General features: G+C 48.1%; 1 protein-coding gene and 1 non-coding gene across 2 annotated transcripts; both read right to left on the bottom strand.

Moving 5' to 3' along the window:
• Nucleotides 1–1930: 1930 nt before the first annotated feature.
• TRNAG-GCC (transfer RNA glycine (anticodon GCC)) lies at nucleotides 1931–2001 on the bottom strand. Its single transcript has one exon. It is a non-coding gene; the product is annotated as a tRNA-Gly (tRNA).
• A 468-nt stretch (nucleotides 2002–2469) lies between these two features.
• On the bottom strand, nucleotides 2470–4178 carry LOC125509418 (S-adenosylmethionine decarboxylase proenzyme). The gene has a single exon (XM_048674393.2). The coding sequence runs from the start codon at nucleotides 3999–4001 to the stop codon at nucleotides 2817–2819; it is 1185 nt and encodes a 394-aa protein (XP_048530350.2). The 5' UTR covers nucleotides 4002–4178; the 3' UTR covers nucleotides 2470–2816.
• Nucleotides 4179–18937: the final 14759 nt, after the last annotated feature.

The raw sequence follows: 18937 nt of genomic DNA, 5'->3' as shown, positions 1-18937 counted from the left end.
CGTTGCGGGCATGCATACCGACACAAACTCGTCCCGAATTTGAGCCCGAAGGTGAGGGGGTGGCATGGCCATGGGGTGCTACGACAACGGTCAAAACAGACTACCAACGCCGGCAATAGCGGCTGTCCTCGGGTGTGGCGTGCTGCGGGGGAAGGTGTGTGGGTGCGAGTGGCGACGTTGGCAACGTCCAACAGGCCGGAACAGGGTGACGACAAGGAGGACGAGGTGACCGAGTGTCAATATGCCACTGATTGATGAGCCAAGGAAAGTATAAGGGCGGACGTTGCGGGCATGCATACCGACGCAAACTCGTCCCAAAATTGAGCCCGAAGGTGAGGGGGTGGCATGGTTGTGGGATGCTACGATGGCGGTCAAAACAGGCTACCAACGCCGTCAAGAGCGGCTGTCCTCGAGTGTGGCATGCTGCGGGGGGGGGGGGGGAGGGCAAGAGCGGTTGTCCTCGGGTGTGGCGTGCTGCGGGGAAGGTGTGTGGGTGCGAGCGGCGACGTTGGCAACGTCCAACAGGCCGGAACGGGGTGACGACAAGGAGGACGAGGTGACCGAGTGTCAATATGCCACTGATTGACGAGCCAAGGAAAGTATAAGGGCGGACGTTGCGGGCATGCATACCGACGCAAACTCATCCCAAAATTGAGCCCGGAGGTGAGGGGGTGGCATGGTTGTGGGATGCTACGACGGCGGTCAAAACAGGCTACCAACGCCGTCAAGAGCAGCTGTCCTCGGGTGTGGCATGCTGCGGGGGAAAGTGTGTGGGTGCGAGCGGCGACGTTGGCAACGTCCAACAGGCCGGAACAGGGTGACGACAACGAGGACGGGGTGACCGAGTGTCAATATGCCACCGACTGACGAGCCAAGAAAAGTATAAGGACGGACGTTGCGGGCATGCATATCGACGCAAACTCGTCCCGAAATTGAGCCTGAAATGAGCCGCGAAATTCAAGTTTTCTACAGAGCCAGCCCGAGAGAAATGGTTCACGTGGATCACAACTGAGAGAACGGAAGTCCAAAAAGGAAATGAATGTATAAAGACCCAACAGGCTACCAACGCCGTCAAGAGCGGCTGTCCTCGGGTGTGGCATGCTGCGGGGGGCAAGAGCGGCTGTCCTCGGGTGTGGCGTGCTGCGGGGGAAGGTGTGTGGGTGCGAGCGGCGACGTTGGCAACGTCCAACAGGCCGGAACAGGGTGACGACAAGGAGGACGAGGTGACCGAGTGTCAATATGCCACTGATTGACGAGCCAAGAAAAGTATAAGGGCGGACGTTGCGGGCATGCATACCGACGCAAAACTCGTCCCAAAATTGAGCCCGAAGGTGAGGGGGTGGCATGGTTGTGGGATGCTACGGCGACGGTCAAAACAGGCTACCAACGCCGTCAAGAGCGGCTGTCCTCGGGTGTGGCATGCTGCGGGGGAAAGTGTGTGGGTGCGAGCAGCGACGTTGGCAACGTCCAACAGGCCGGAACAGAGTGACGACAACGAGGACAGGGTGACCGAGTGTCAATATGCCACCGACTGACGAGCCAAGAAAAGTATAAGGACGGACGTTGCGGGCATGCATATCGATGCAAACTCGTCCCAAAATTGAGCCTGAAATGAGCCGCGAAATTCAAGTACGAGCAGTGACGTTGGCAACGTCCAACAGGCCGGAACAGAGTGACGACAACGAGGACGGAGTGACCGAGTGTCAATATGCCACCGACTGACGAGCCAAAAAAAGTATAAGGACGGACGTTACGGGCATGCATATCGCAAACTCGTCCCGAAATTGAGCCTCAAATGAGTCGCGAAATTCAAGTTTTCTACATAGACCCAGTCCGAGAGAAATGGTTCACGTGGATGGATCACAACTGAGAGAATGAAAGTCCAAAAAGGAAATGAATGTATATAAAGACCCTCATAAAAACAGAGAGATGCACCAGCCGGGAATCGAACCCGGGTCTGTACCGTGGCAGGGTACTATTCTACCACTAGACCACTGGTGCCTTGATGCACAATTTCTTTGAGAATCTTTAGACTTTCAGTGCGGTAATCTTTTCACTGGAAATCAGACAGTGCTATGTATCCATGTACGGAGGGAGTATTTCAGTTCAAGTGTTGACCAGCTACACTGGTAATCTTTTAAATACGTATGGAAGTGACAAAAATCAGTTCGGTGGGTTCTAGTCCAGTTACTAGTGCTCCATGTATTTCAGTTCAGTGATAGTTTTAGGCACGTGTAGGAGACGAAGGGAAGACGCCAGCATGTCATAAAGAAAGACAGAAAGTGGTAAACTCAATTCAGCAGAGCTACTCTGACATGGCATATAAACCAGCAGGAACCAACTAATTCATAGAAAATTGACCACAGTACAATTTTCTTTGGCTTCTCTTTTGGACAATGCAGAAGACTGACAACAAATAAGAAGCCTGGTTACAATATCATTCAAACACAACTCGAATGTTGGACAAGATTAACGGAGAACTCCAATATTTGATTGAACATAGTGTCAAATACAATCTTATATTATGGGACGGAGGTAGTATGAGTTACAATATCATTCTCCCCATAAGAGTATTGGCGACAGACATAAATATTTATTACATTCTCCCCACAACAGACTCTTTTGCTCACTATGGCAGACGCAGCAGACCATCTAGAGCAACTTATTCGGCAGGAACGATGACAGAAAAATAATAAAAGCAGTAAGACGGGATACAGTAGGCTTTGCCGGTCACCCGGCCAGCTGCTTAACCGAAACTACCATAGCAGGACACCATCTCAGAGACTTCAGACGTCTCTGGAACCGCAGACTTCTCTTCAGGCAGCAGCGACACCTTTCACGGCCACCTTCTTCTCCACTCCCCAGATGCACGTGTCCTCGCCCTGCGCGGCCGCCTCCATCCCGTCGCTGCTCCAGCCATCATCCAAGGTCGACCTCGGCGACACGGCGCCAGGGGCAACCGCACTGAAGCTCTGGTACATGAGCAGGCCACCTCCCGGAAGCTCCTGCTCGACGACATCCTCGAGCACGTAGGAGGAGCCAGCCTCCGCACCGCCCGCCCATGATTTGGCGAAGCCGTGGCCACCGAAGATGGTGACGGCGACGGAGAAGTCTGACGGGCGGAAGCACGACAGCACCCTCTCGATCAGGTCACTGTAGACCAGGGAGCCAGGGTTGAAGTTCATCGCTTCATAGCTCGCGTAGCTGAAGCCCTCCTCAGGAGTGACGTGGATCGTGGAGGCTGCGGGGCCGCAGACGCCGTTCATCGAGTAGCCGCACGGGTCGAAGTCGAAGTCGCAGATCTCCATCTCGGGGATGATAGCAGAGATCCCCGAGACCTTGGTCATCTCCTTGGCCGAGGAGCAGCCGCCGTTGGCAGAGTTCTTGAAGAACACCGCGGCCTTCCCGGCGTCCAGCCCAGTCATGCACATCTCGAGTGTGACCATGGGCTGCTCAGGCTCCTCCGTGGCATAGTAGACGTGCCACATCTTCTTGGGCCTGAACGCGTCACCCATCACATATGCATTGCCACCTGACTTGAGGCCACCAAAGAAGCCGTTCAGCACGGACACCTCCTCCGAGAAGCTGCGGTGCGGCGCCGGCTGCGCGCCAGGGAAGATGAACGTCCCGCGGGAGTACTTCGCTGAAAGAAGTGGCAGCGACAGCTCCGCAGCAAGCTCGAGGATGCGGGGAATCGACAGCAGGAGCTTTGTTGTTCCACAGGTTTTGATGACAACCTTGTGGGAGTACACAAAGAGGCTCGACTCCGAGAGCACGTAAGAGTCGAACTGCTTGTTCAAGAGCTGGGACACAATGGTGCACCTTGCAAGGTCGAGGAAGGAGTCGATCTGCTGGCGAGAGAGGGCACGAAGGCCGCGGCCGCACGGGTCCGCAAAGACAGGCGCGTCGGAGAAAGTTATCTCGAGGCGCTTCTCGTAGCCCTCAAACCCAATAGGGGAGGCGGGGGCAGAGCCCCAGCAGTCAGCCAAAGACATTTCCATCTGATCGGGTGTCGCGAGGAGGAAGAGAGGATGACAGAGGACAGAGGAGATCGGAGAGGACAAGCCAAGTAGCAGAGGAAGCAGCCAGCCAAGGGAGAATTATTGGACAAAAGGGAAAGGGAAATTGCAGTAAAGAAATCCTAAGCTACGTCGAGAGGCATGCGAAGGGAATATCAGGAGGGCTTGCGGGCGCACTGCAAAACAAAGATCAGACAGAAATAATTGTTAGAAACAAGAGTATCAAATGCATCAATGAGCATATTCAAATTTGCATCTATGTAACTACATTGGTGTCTTTGTGGTGCTTACGTTGGAGTAGGCAGCAGACTGGAACTTCTTGATTCCTCCGGCGGGGCGAACGTCCTCAATCTTGTAGCCAAGGGGAGCTTCGTACATGGAATTACTACTACTAGACTTCTTGCCGGCTTTTGACATCATTAGAACATTCACACTCGTTCCTTTGTGCTGGTGATGAGAGAAGAAAAAGGGTTAGTGACTCAAGTAATATGGCAGTAACATGGCATTATTAAGACCTGAAGAAGCAAACGCATATTGAGCTGATGAGCATAATTCATACGGTTAATACAGTAAGTAGATCTGAAGTAGCAAACACATGAGCTGATGAGCATACTTTTAGATGGTTGAAGCAATATGTTAGACAATCATGAACCACTTGAATTAGACACGCTGCATACTCCTTAGGATTAGCCTAGAATCAGTTCCGTAATATTTTAATTAACTAGTACAAAATGAATTAACAATTTGGAGTGTGATGTGGGCACAGAAAAGCAGTACTAGCATCAATTAACTAGTAGTACAAAATGAATTAGTATAATGTAGGCACAGAAGAGCAGTAGTATGCGGTATGTGAACCATGCTACTAAATGCGTTTTTATCAAGCACAATTTTTTTATCAAGCAGTAGATACCAAGCAGACAATTTTTGTTGCATTTTTTATCTCCAGGTTTTCCTCCAGGGCAAAATGTGTTATAATTGCTACTACTAAATGCGTAATTAAAAGACATTAAATAAAAAATCAATGCAAACCAGAGCCCGCTGGGTGAACATAATTGCGTAGCTTATTGCGGAAAAGTCGGAAGCAAGTATACAAATAACCAGACGTTTTTCCCATAAAATACGCTGCGTTTGGCAGCGTGGGAAGGTTTGACTACCATAAACAAAGACAACACAGCAGACAAAAAAACAGAGTATGAAAGACTATAGATTCATTCACGTTTCACGGCATCATCAGCAATTAAACACCAACAACAATGGGCGCAGAAGCGACGTTTTTTCTCGAATCACAGCCCCCGCAAGATCAAACGCGCCAAAAGATTTCTCCCTAAAATCTAGTACTCCGTAGCAAAATAACCCCAGCACATCATATAGAACAGGGGAGGATGAGACCCAAGAAATCCCCTGCCTAAGCAGAGCGCGATCCCCCGCTGCGCAAACGGACCCCGGAGAACCTAAATCGAGATCCGGAACAGAACATTGCGGGCAGGATTCGCGTACTAGTACAAAATCGCAGGGCGATGAGGGGTGCACAGAGCGGGCAGGGAGGCAGGGGAAACTCACGGTTCTTCGAGGGCGCGACGGGGAAGAAGCTCTGGATGCTGCGGCCTTGGGGGGTTCGGATCGGCGGAGTTCCTAGGTTACGGGGCACGGGCGGGCGGGTGGTTTGCTCTTTCGAGGCGATCGGCTCGAAAAGGTTTGGGTTTGTTTTCGATGGGAAGGCGTGTCGAGGCTGGGGGCTGCCACCGGCGCTATTTATAGTGGACGCGGACGATGCGGCCGGCCGAGCGGGGTACGGAGAGGCGGTGGGAAGCGGCTACAAGTTTAGGGCCTCGGTTCCGGGCTTCCGGGCCTATTCGCTATTCCCGTCCCGTATCTTTGGGTGACAACTAAATAACTCACGTGATTCTCGAAAAAAAAAACTAAATAACTCACGTGCAAAATCTCCTGGCCGAGCAGCCATGAGAGACATGAGTCAACAAACGTCGACGTTTCCATAATAAATCAATAAAAACATCGACTTCTTGAATGTTTTTTCTTTTTTGGCCACACCGGTGAGGACTAAAAGATCTGAATCGAGGCAACCGGCGTTCCCTTTCCCGCCGCCGGCCATCAAAGCGTCGGGCGGAGGGGAGATGAATCTAGGGACTCGCCGGCGAAGCCTGGAAGAGAGGGTTTGCCTTAGCCGCCGAGGAAACGCGGAGAAAACGCTTGGAGATAAAATCATTTTTTTCCAGGTATTATTATGTACTCTTACTAAAAGTACGGTATAAAAAAGGTATAGATATTTCTCACCAAAAAATGTATAAAGACATGTAGTACAAAATGGGAAGAAAAGGGAAAACATCCATCTAAGATATATGCATGTGTGTGGGTATTTTAGACGAAATGATCCATTAGCCATAGATCTACATAATATTGCCTAAATACTCCCTGTGTTTTCATTTACTTTGCATATTAACTATGTCCTAAGTCAAACTTTCTAAAGTTTGACAGTTTATCGAAAACAATCTAAACTTTGACAATAATATATATATATATATTAAATGATGATTCTAATGGTATTGGTTTGGTATTATGGATGTTATTTTTTTATATAAACTTGGTCAAAGTTCTTGAAAGTTTGACCTGAGACAAAGCTAACATGCAAAGTAAATAAAAAACGGAGGGAGTATATCATACTACTTATACCCGCATGATTAGATGCCGAACCTAGCCGCGAGGCAGTCCTCCCGTTGCATCGTCGGTCCCCCTTCTCCTCCACCAGTCTCACCGGCGTCGGGGGAGAGGGGGAGTTGTGGAATTGGTGGTGAAGCTCAACTATTTCCACTTTTTCTAACAAAAACTTCAAGTAGTTCAGCAAAAAATGGTCAACGAAAGTAGTTTGGGGTTCTTCCCCATAGTTAGGGTTGTTGTATTGTCGGTGTCCAGGTCGGGGCCTCGATGCGGCTCCGACGATGCGTCTAGCGCGGTCAAAGGGCGCATCGATGTGTGTCTTTAGTGGATCTGCTTGGGTCTATCTGTCAGATCTGGCAAATCTCTCTAATATGGTCGACGCTCATGGTGGTTGGTGTGTTTGTGGGTACAGTCCTTTTGATCTACATTTTTTTATTCATGGGCAATAGTTACTCCGGGCCTTAGCACGACAACCTTTCTGATTGTACAAGGGTTGCCCCACTCCGGTAAGAGACGGGTAATGACGGTGGCTCACATTTGACTCATTTCAGTGCTTGTAGTCCTCGCTAGGTGATCCATTGATCTGGTTGTAATATTTGTTTTTATTTTGGTAAATCTGTGTGCTGTTTGTTACATCTTATTTATAGATCCGAAGAATTATGAAGTTAAATATATGTACTTGTTCATAAATAAAGTACATCTCTTATATCTAAATAATTATACTTAATTTGAATGGTCGAGATTGTAATTTGGTATGACACTTTTTTGTGTTGGTTTCACCCAAATTTTCCTATTAAAAAAATAGAGGGATGCATTAGAGATTCTAAGAAGAAAGCAATACATCCGCTTTCACACATTTGCTCATAGACATTTGATACGTCCATTTTTCATTATGTTTCAATTGTTCATTATTAACCATGTCTTAAATATTATGCCGACTATCTTATACCTTTTCCTCTGTTATTTTGCAAGTTTCAACAAAGGAGGGGAAAGTGCCAGAAAGCTATAAAAATTAAACTGCTCCATCTTATCATGCTCTTCTATGCATCATGAGTTGTCGAATTAGCTAACTTATTTTCACATGGCATCGCGTTGGTAGCGTCACTCATGTAAGTCTAGTCCACATATTAGGGTTTCACACTAACTTAATATTTGTTATTTATTGTCAGATATGTTTATGTATTTATCAATATAGCTTTGATTTTACTCTCTCGACCAAGACATGATAACATGTCTTATTTACCTTATGCGGAGAGGATCTCTTGTACCTTAATAATTAAATTACCCTTATGGTGTCCTTTTAAGACCCCCCCCCACCTCACCCACCACACCTGTGGCGAAACTAGATCCAGGGCCCTTAAACTAAACATAAGAAAAATACAATAAAATATGTTGAATTGACAACAAAAGGAAATAAATTAAAAAAATTCTCTCATAAGTCTCTTCTTCATTAATATGCCCCATTAATATTATCCTAATTTCTTGGATCACAATAATCTATAACAAAAACGGGTACGTTGTCAAGACTAGCAGATGATTTGAATGCCCATGATCACTCACTTTGTTATCATCCATGTTGATGTTAACATTGTACTATGTAAAGCCCTCATCTTATGGATAACATTTGTTTATTCCTGCGATGGCTTAACAAGGCGTTGCAAGCTCGGTGGCCCTGGCTTCAAAGGAGCGATAAGGAGAGATCGTGGGCTGAGTTCGACATCGCGGTGCCGGCAGGGTCCATGGCGTTGTTCAATGCCGCAGCAGCGGTCACTTTAGAAAATGGGAAAACCACCCTGTTTTGGGAAGATAGATGGATCGACGGCTTCAGAATAAAGGAACTCGCCCCACGCATATATGGCCGCATCCCCAAGCGTGCTAGAAGAACAAGGTTGGTCTCTGATGCAATCTCAAACGGCAGTTGGGCCCGTGACATTGGACCAAACCTCACGGAGGCGAAGCTCGATGAATTCCTTGCTATATGGCCTACGGTGATGAGGGTGCAGCTTCAAAACGAGACTCGGGACTCAATCAGGTGGGCTTGGGAGAAAGAGGGTCACTTCTCGGCGCGCTCAGCATACAGGGCCAGTTTCTTGGGCATGGAAGTGTCACCCACAGCGGCTTTCTCTTGGACAAGCAGAGCACCGCTGCAATGCCGCTTCTTCTCCTGGCTGGCCATCAAAAACCGCTATTGGGCGTCGGACAGGCTAGCCAAACGAGGCCTTCCACATCAAAGCGCATGCCCGCTCTATGGTCAGCAGGAGGAAATGATCCAACATCTTCTAGTGGGCTGTGTTTTTGCACAACAAGTCTGGCATTGGATGCACAGGGTCACCGGCCGTGGGGAGTTTGAGCCAAGGCAGAATGAGACGCTAGCAGAGTGGTGCACTGGACAGGATCAAGGCTCAGGCCACCGGAGAGCGACCCGGGCCAAATGCCTCCTGGGCATGTGGATGATTTGGAAGCACAGAAATGACATTGTGTTCAATGGGGCCTCACCGCCACTGGAAAGGACAACGGAACAAATCCAGGAGGAGGGAAGGCTATGGGCGAAGGCAGGGATGTTTAAAGGCGAAACACATGGGTTTGAGGAAGTGGTAGATGGGCGGATAAGCCAGGAGTAGTAGTCTAAGGAGTACGCCGGTGCCGGATAAAAATCCGCATGTAAATACCTTGTAACCGTGGATTTTGGGATTCTTTTCTACTCCTCTCTTTAATACATGATACGCACACTCATGCGTATTCGAGAAAACATTTGTTTATTCCTCCATGACATGTATTGGCACATCGCTAAACTAAAAAAAAGTGATAACCCCAATAATATCTAATCTATGCGTAAACAATTTCTAATATACTAATTATGAATGGCCATTCACAATAATGAAGAGGCAATGTTGATGATCATTTATAAATTTTAATGAATCATCATGGTAAAATCTTATAGGGCATATGTTGGGGATATAACTATTAGCGTAACCCGCCCAGGAGGGGCCGGGTTATGCTAAGACGAATCATCATACGAAGCCCAGTATCAAGCTTGAAGATGGCGGTTCAATAAAGGGCCTAAAGCCCGCAAGCGACTTACGACATGTAGTGATAAACCGCCGTAACGGCATGACTTGTGTTATAAGGCAAGATTAACTAGTCACCGAGCCGGACACTGTTTATGAGCCGGCCGGGACTCTGTAGGCCGCAGGGCGTCAACCCGTGTATATAAGGGGACGACCCGCTGGCGGATTAGGGCAAGTAACACCAAATCGAGAGCCGGGCATAGCATATTTGCTCCCTGGCAATCGAAACCCTAGCAATTCCACCTCAACTGGATTAGGATTTACCCTTGACCGCAAGGGGCCGAACCAGTATAACCCTCATGTCCTTTGTCCCACCTTAACCCCTTTAAGCTTCCTAGTTGCGATGGCTCCATGACTAAGTCCTTTCACGAGGACATCTGCCGTGACAAATCCACGACAGTTGGCGCCCACCGTGGGGCCAGCACACGGTGGATTTGATTTCTTGAAGGGCAACTTCGAAGGGCTCAAGGGATACGCTGTGGGCTGGATGACCAAGAGTCGTCGCGACAAGCTCTACATCGACGACGCCGGCTGGGGTCCCAACGCCGGCTCAGTTGAGTACGGGTACCGGGTCCCCTTCGGCGGAATCCACATCTTCGTCGGCCGAATTGGCGAGCCAGGCCCTGAGCCGGACATCTGCACCGACATCATCGAGACGGCTCAGCGTGCGAGACCCGCCCGGGCTCAGCCCGGCGTGAAGCGTGCCTTCGTGGGTTGCATCCATGGAGGAGAACTTTCTGAAGGATCCGTGGACGGCGGTGAGACGGTCGTCTATTCTGATCGTGAGTCGTCCACTGGTGAGACGGATTCGTTATACCAATTGCAAGACGGCAGGCTTGGGGGCTGTTCCGATGGCAGCAGTATTCCGGACCCCTTTGAGCCGCCGAGCAGAGTAGGGATCTTCATGGCTGGCACTCAACCCGACCAAAACTCTACAGCTGCGGCAGCAATAACGCCCAGGTCAGGAGCGGCCGGGGCAGGAGGCCCTGTGCACCCGCTGGCTCAGGTGCTGATTGATCTCATGGACAAATTGACGGCCCTGTTAACCGCCACAGTTATTCCGGCAATTCCTATGAAGATGCATTTATCCGCTTTGGGTTCGAGCTTATCGGCCTGAAACTTTTTCACATAAGCGTCGCAGTCCCAAACTTTTAAGAAACGACAGCTTAGGTTTCTCTAAACCATAGTTCATACGGTGTCGTCTCAACGGAATTATGTGGTGCCCTATTTAAAGTGAATGTGGTTGTCTCTAATGCCTAACCCATAAACTATCGTGGTAATTTGATAAGAGACATCATGGTATGCATCATATCCAATAGGGTGCAGTTATGATGTTCGGACACACCATCACACTATGGTGTTCCAGGCTGTACCAGTTGTGAAACAATTTCCACAATTTCTTAATACTGTGCCAAACTCGTAATTCAGATATTCATCTCTATGATCATATCATAGATATTTTATCCTCTTGTCACGACGATCTTTCAACTTCACCCTGAAATTACTTGAACCTTTCAATAATTCAGACTCGTGATTCATCAAGTAAATATACTCAACATCTACTCAAATCATCTGTGAAGTAAGAACATAACGATATCCACTACATGCCTCAGCACTCATTGGACTGCACACATCAAAAATGTATTACTTCCAACAAGTTGCTTTCTAGTTCCATTTTACTGAAAACGAGGCTTTCAGTCATCTTGCCCATGTGGTATGATTTGCATGTCTCAAGTGATTCAAAATCAAGTGAGTAGAAAACGGTCCATTTGCATGGAGTTTCTTCATGCATATATACCAATAGACATGGTTCGCATGTCTCAACCTTTTCAAAAACGAGTGAGCCCAAAGATCCATCAACATGGAGCTTCTTCATGCGTTTTATACCGATATGACTTACGTGGCAGTGCCACAAGTAGGTGGTACTATCATTACTATCTTTTGGCATGAACATGTGTATTACTACGATCGAGATTCAATAAACCATTCATTTTAGGTGCAAGACCATTGAAGGTATCATTCAAATAAACAGAGTAACCATTATTCTCCTTAAATGAATAACCGTATTGCGATAGACGTAATCCAATCATGTCTATGCTCAACGCAAACACCAAATAACAAATATTTAGGTTTAACACCAATATCGATGGTAGAGGGAGCGTGTGATGCTTGATCATATCAACATTGGAAACACTTCCAACACATATCGTCAGCTCACCTTTAGCTAGTCTCCGTTTAATTCCGTAGCTTTATTTCGACTTACTAACACTTAGCAACCGAACCGGTATCTAATACCCTGGTGCTACTAGGAGTACTAGTAAAGTACACATTAACATAATGTATATCCAATATACTTCTATCGACCTTGCCAGCCTTCTCATCTACCAAGTATCTAGGGTAATTCTGCTCTAGTGGCTGTTCCCTTTATTACAGAAGCACTTAGTCTCGGGTTTGGGTTCAACTTTGGGTTTCTTCATTAGAGCAGCAGCTGATTTGCCGTTTCATGAAGTATCCCTTCTTGCCCTTGCCCTTCTTGAAACTAGTGGTTTCACCAACCATCAACGATTGATGCTCCTTCTTGATTTCTACTTTTGTGGTGTCAAACATCGCGAATATCTCAAGGATCATCATATATGTCCCTGATATATTATAGTTCATCACGAAGCTCTAGCAGCTTGGTGGTAATGACTTCGGAGAAACATCACTATCTTATCTGGGAGATCAACTCCCACTCGATTCAAATGATTGTTGTACTCAGACAATCTGAGCACAAGCACAACAATTGAGCTTTTCTCCTTAGTTTGCAGGCTAAGAAAATCGTCGGAGGTCTTATACCTCTTGACGTGGGCACGAGCCTGAAATCCCAATTTCAGCCCTCGAAACATCTCATATGTTTCGCGACGTTTCCAAAATGTCTTTGGTGCCTCAACTCTATACCGTTTAACTGAACTATCATGTAGTTATCAAAACGCGTATGTCAGATGTTCGCAACATCCACAGACAACGTTCGAGGTTCAGCACACTGAGCGGTGCATTAAGGACATAAGCCTTCTAAGAAGCAATGAGGACAATCCTCAGTTTACGGACCTAGTCCGCATAATTGCTACTATCAACTTTCAACTAATTTTTTCTCTAGGATCATATCTAAACAGTAGAACTATAGCGTGAGCTACGACATAATTTGCAAAATCCTTTTGACTATGTTCAGGATAATTAAGTTCATCTTATGAACTCCCACTTAGATAGACATCCCTCTAGTCATCTAAGTGATTACATGATCCGAGTGAACTAGGCCGTGTCCGATCATCACGTGAGACGGACTAGTCAACGTCGGTGAACATCATCATGTTGATCGTATCTACCATACGACTCATGCTCGACCTTTCGGTCTTCTGTGTTCCGAGGCCATGTCTATGCACATGCTAGGCTCGTCAAGTTAACCCCAAGTGTATTTGCTCTGTAAAATTGTCTTACACCCGTTGTATGTGAACGTAAGGATCTATCACACCCGATCATCACGTGGTGCTTCGAAACGACGAACTGTAGCAACGGTGCACAGTTAGGGGAGAACACTTCTTGAAATTTTAATGAGGGATCATCTTATTTACTACCGTCGATCTAAGCAAATAAGATGTATAAACATGATAAACATCATATGCAATCAAATAGTGACATGATATGGCCAATATCATGTAGCTCCTTTGATCTCCATCTTGGGGCTCCATGATCATCTATTACAAGAACATGATCAATCTCATACATTACATATATCATTCATCACATCCTTTTGGCCATATCACATCACATAGCATACCCTGCAAAAACAAGTTAGACGTCCTCTAATTGTTGTTTGCATGTTTTACGTGGCTGCTATGGGTTTCTAGCAAGAACGTTTCTTACCTACGCAAAACCACAACGTGATATGCCAATTGCTATTTACCCTTCATAAGGACCCTTTTCATCGAATCCGATCCGACTAAAGTAGGAGAGACAGACACCCGCTAGCCACCTTATGCAACTAGTGCATGTTTGTCGGTGGAACCGGTCTCACGTAAGAGTACGTGTAAGGTTGGTCCGGGCCGCTTCATCCCACGATGCCGCCGAATCAAGATAAGACTAGTAACGGCAAGCATATTGAACAAAATCAACGCCCACAACTTCTTTGTGTTCTACTCGTGCATAGAATCTACGCAATAGACCTAGCTCATGATGCCACTGTTGGGGAACGTAGCAGAAATTCAAAATTTTCCTACGTATCACCAAGATCTATCTATGGAGAGACTAGCAACGAGGGGAGGGAGAGTGCATCTACATACCCTTGTAGATCGCTAAGCGGAAGCGTTCAAGAGAACGGGGTTGATGGAGTCGTACTCGTCGTGATTCAAATCACCGATGATCCTAGCGCCGAACGGACGGCACCTCCGCATTCAACACACGTACGGAACGGAGACGTCTCCCATGCCTTGATCCAGCAAGGAGGAGGGAGAGGTTGATGGAGATCCAGCAGCACGACGGCGTGGTGGAAGTAGCGGGATTCCAACAGGGCTTCGCTAAGCGCTGCGGGAGGAGGAAGATGTGTCACGGGAGGGAGAGGGAGGCGCCAGGCCTTAGATTCGTTTGCTCCTCCTTTTTCCCCACTATATATAGGGCCAAGGGAGAGGGGGAGGCGCAGCCCTTGCCCCTTCCTCCAAGGAAGGGTGCGGCCAAGGGTGGGGAGGAGTCCATCCTCCCCAAGGCACCTCAGAGGTGCCTTCCCCTTTTAGGACTCTCCCCTTTTTCCCATCTCTTGGCGCATGGGCCTCTTGGGGCTGGTGCCCTTGGCCCATATAGGCCAAGGCACACCCCCTACAGCCCATGTGGCCCCCCGGGGCAGGTGGCCCCACCCGGTGGACCCCCGGGACCCTTCCGGTGGTCCCGGTACAATACCGATGACCCCGAAACTTGTCCCGATGGCCGAAATAGCACTTCCTATATATAATTCTTTACCTCCGGACCATTCCGGAACTCCTCGTGACGTCCGGGATTTCATCCGGGACTCCGAACAACTTTCGGGTTACCGCATACTAATATCTCTATAACCCTAGCGTCACCGAACCTTAAGTGTGTAGACCCTACGGGTTCGGGAGACATGCAGACATGACCGAGACGTTCTCCGGTCAATAACCAATAGCGGGATCTGGATACCCATGTTGGCTCCCACATGTTCCACGATAATCTCATCGGATGAACCACGATGTCAAGGACTTAATCAATCCCGTATACAATTCCCTTTGTCTAGCGGTATTGTACTTGCCCGAGATTCGATCGTCGGTATACCGATACCTTGTTCAATCTCGTTACCGGCAAGTCTCTTTACTCGTTCCGTAACACATCATCCCGTGATCAACTCTTTGGTCACATTGCGCATATGATGATGTCCTACCGAGTGGGCCCAGAGATACCTCTCCGTTTACACGGAGTGACAAATCCCAGTCTCGATTCGTGCCAACCCAACAGACACTTTCGGAGATACCTGTAATGTACCTTTATAGCCACCCAGTTACGTTGTGACGTTTGGCACACCCAAAGCACTCCTACGGTATCCGGGAGTTGCACAATCTCATGGTCTAAGGAAATGATACTTGACATTAGAAAAGCTTTAGCATACGAACTACACGATCTTTGAGCTAAGCTTAGGATTGGGTCTTGTCCATCACATCATTCTCCTAATGATGTGATCCCGTTATCAACGACATCCAATGTCCATGGTTAGGAAACCGTAACCATCTATTGATCAACGAGCTAGTCAACTAGAGGCTTACTAGGGACATGGTGTTGTCTATGTATCCACACATGTATCTGAGTTTCCTGTCAATACAATTATAGCATGGATAATAAACGATTATCATGAACAAGGAAATATAATAATAACCATTTATTATTGCCTCTAGGGCATATTTCCAACAGGCACCTCCTCACGTGAATACGGCCCCGCCTCGCTACGTACCAACGCCACCGGGTCACTTTTCTAACCCCATGGAGAACCTGATTGCTGCATCGGCACGTTTGGTGGCACTCCCGGTGGACGGCGACTCTCCAACAGCAGTTGAGACGCGAAGGATCAGAGAATTCGTCCAGACGGCTCTGGCTCAGCAGGAGGCATATTCCTATAGTCGAGACAAGATTCATTCGACTCCTCGCCCAAGCCGGAGCCCAAGTTACAGCAAACATATGGATTCGGAGGCCTTGTCAAGCAACGCCCAGCGCCGTAACCAACCCGGTGGATATAATCTGGTACAGGACAGGATACGTCGAGAGGATGAGCGGGCGGCTTAGTAGGCGGCTCACCAAACCTTCCCGGATTATTCAACGACTTCTGTTGAGGCAGGAGTGGCCACCAGAACCGGCGGGGTTCCTTGTTTGGTGCCGGCATTGCGTAATGAGAGTCTGCCCAAGGATTTCAAGGGACCCCGAAAGGTGCCAAATTATACGGCCGATTTACAGCCCGGGGCGTGGATTGAAAGCTATGAGATGGCCATGGAGCTGTTGGAGGTCAGTGATGCGGTGATGGCCAAGTACTTCACCATGATGTTGGATGGAACGGCCCGCACTTGGTTAAAGGGGTTGCCGCCTAATTCCATTGGCTCATGGGCAGAGTTAAAAGCCCGGTGCATTCAGAACTTCAAAGATACCTGCAAGCAGCCCATGTCAATTGTGGACTTAACTAATTGTAAGCAAGAGGAGGGAGAGTCTACCACTCATTGGGTGCCAGGTCAAGGAGATAATACATTCGTCTGACAACATGGATGCCGGCTCTGCGGTCTTAATGTTGAAGAAAAATTGCCGATTTGAACCTCTGAAACATAGGCTGGGGCGCCTCAAGCGTGATTGTAATGATATTGGCCAGCTGATGGCGGCTCTAGTCAAATACGCTGATTCTGATAGTACCAAGGATCCCGCGTCTGATGAAGAGAAGAAAGGGAAGGGAAAGAAGAACGGCAACGGAAAGGGTCAGCAGCATAACCCGGCCAATCAGGGAGGCAATAAGCGTAAGGCCGATGGTAACCCGGAGTTTGTGGCTAATACCAATTCACAAGGTAACACTCAACGACGCAAGGGGAGGCCGCCCCCTCGGTCCGGCGGGTCAGGTCCTACTCTTGAGCAGCTGCTTAATGAACCCTGTCCGAGACACATCACTCGGGAAAGGCCAGCCACTCACCTGTGGAAGGATTGTGCGATCATGAAGGCTTTCAAAAATTCCAACACGTTCGATGGCAATCATGGGTCTGGTGGCGGCTCAGGTGGAGGCGGTTTTCATGGCCCGGGTGGCGGCTCAAATTCTGGCTTTCAGGGGAATCAAGGTGGCTACAATCAGCAGTTTGGTCAGGGAGGTCAGCAGCAGCAGCAGTCGGGTTATCAGAGAATTCCAAAGCAGCTGAATAGTGGACAGTATCATGTGTTCACAACTAGCTTATGCAAACAAGACCATAAGCTTCATAAAAGGGTTGTGAACGTTGTTGAGCCAGCGGTTCCCCGTTCTTTAAGGTGGTCAGAACAGCCTATTGTGTGGAGCAGGGAAGATCACCCTCCCCGGGTTGACAATCCGGGTCAGTTAGCCTTGGTGGTAGCACCTCAGGTTGGTGGGTATAAATTCACTAAAGTACTCATGGATGGAGGTAGCAGCATTAACATCCTCTATTATGAGACCTTTCAACGTATGGGGTTGACTGACAAAAATTTAAAGATGTCCAACACTGTTTTCCATGGAGTGGTGCCTCGTAAGTCGGCATACCCAGTTGGTAAGATTGAGCTGGAGGTAGCCTTTGGAGATGAGCATGATTCTAGGGCTGAGAAATTAACCTTTGAGGTTGTCAAGATCAAGAGCCCATATCACGCTCTGTTTGGACGGCCGGCTTACGCCAAGTTCATGGCGCGGCGGTGTTATGTTTATTTGCGGCTCAAGATGCCGGGTCACAAGGGCACCATAACTGTGCATGGGAGTCGAAATATAGCCCTGGAATGTGAGGAGGGTGATGTTGCTTATGCCGAATCTGTTTGTGCAGCAGAGGAGCTGAAGTTTTACAAGGACAACGTTGACCCGGCAGACATGACATCGTTGAAGAAGCCAACCACAGAGCATGACCCGGTGATGAAGTTTAAGTCGGTTGATGACACCAAGCTTGTTGATTTTACTCCAGGCGACTCATTTAAACAATTTAGTATCAGTGCCAATCTGGATCCTAAATAGGAAAGCGCGCTCATCGAGTTCATCCGCAAGAATCAGGACAACTTTGCATGGAAACCTTCTAACATGCCGGGTGTACCGAGAGAACTCGCTGAGCACACTCTTAATATTGATCCAAAGTTTAAGCCGGTCAGGCAGTTTCTTCGGCGGTTCAACAAAGAGAGACGGAAAGCTATCGGTGAGGAGGTGGCCCGGCTCTTAGCGGCCGGGTTTATTGTTGAAGTTTTTCACCCAGAGTGGTTGGCTAACCCGGTGCTTGTACTTAAAAAGAACGGCACCTGGCGGATGTGTGTGGATTACACGGACTTAAATAAGGCTTGTCCGGCTGATCCTTTTGCTCTTCCCCGTATTGATCAAATCATTGATGCTACGGCGGGTTGTGAGCGTTTGAGCTTCTTGGATGCTTACTCTGGGTATCATCAGATCAAAATGGCAGTTAAGGATCAGGAGAAGACGGCTTTCATCCCTCCGTTTGGAGCCTTCTGTTATGTATCTATGCCATTTGGGCTCAAGAGTGCCCAGGCGACTTATCAGCGATGAGTACAGAACTGTCTCCACAATCAGATTGGGCGCAATGTTCATGCTTATGTGGATGATATTATGGTGAAATCCAGAGAGAAGGAAACCTTGATAGATGATCTAAAGGAAACCTTTGATAATCTCCGGGTCTACAAGATGATGCTTAACCCGGCCAAATGTGTGTTTGGCGTGCCAGCATGCAAGCTTTTGGGTTTTCTGGTCTCTAACACAGGCATTGAAGCTAATCCGGAGAAGATCAAGGTGATCACCTCTTTGGCTAAGCCGACGTGCATCAATGACGTCCAGCGACTGGCGGGTCGTATTGCCGCTCTAAGACGTTTCATAAGCCGGTTAGGTGAGAAGGCCATGCCACTGTATCAGATGATGAAGAAAACAGACAATTTTGTCTGGAGTGATGCTACTAATGCTGCCTT

The sequence above is a fragment of the Triticum urartu genome, chromosome 5A (assembly GCF_056163025.1).
Source record: "Triticum urartu cultivar PI428250 chromosome 5A, HENAU_Tu73, whole genome shotgun sequence".
Classification (NCBI taxonomy): domain Eukaryota; kingdom Viridiplantae; phylum Streptophyta; class Magnoliopsida; order Poales; family Poaceae; genus Triticum; species Triticum urartu.
The sequence above is the reverse complement of the archived record's forward strand: the minus strand, read 5'-3'. Positions and strand labels throughout refer to the sequence as shown.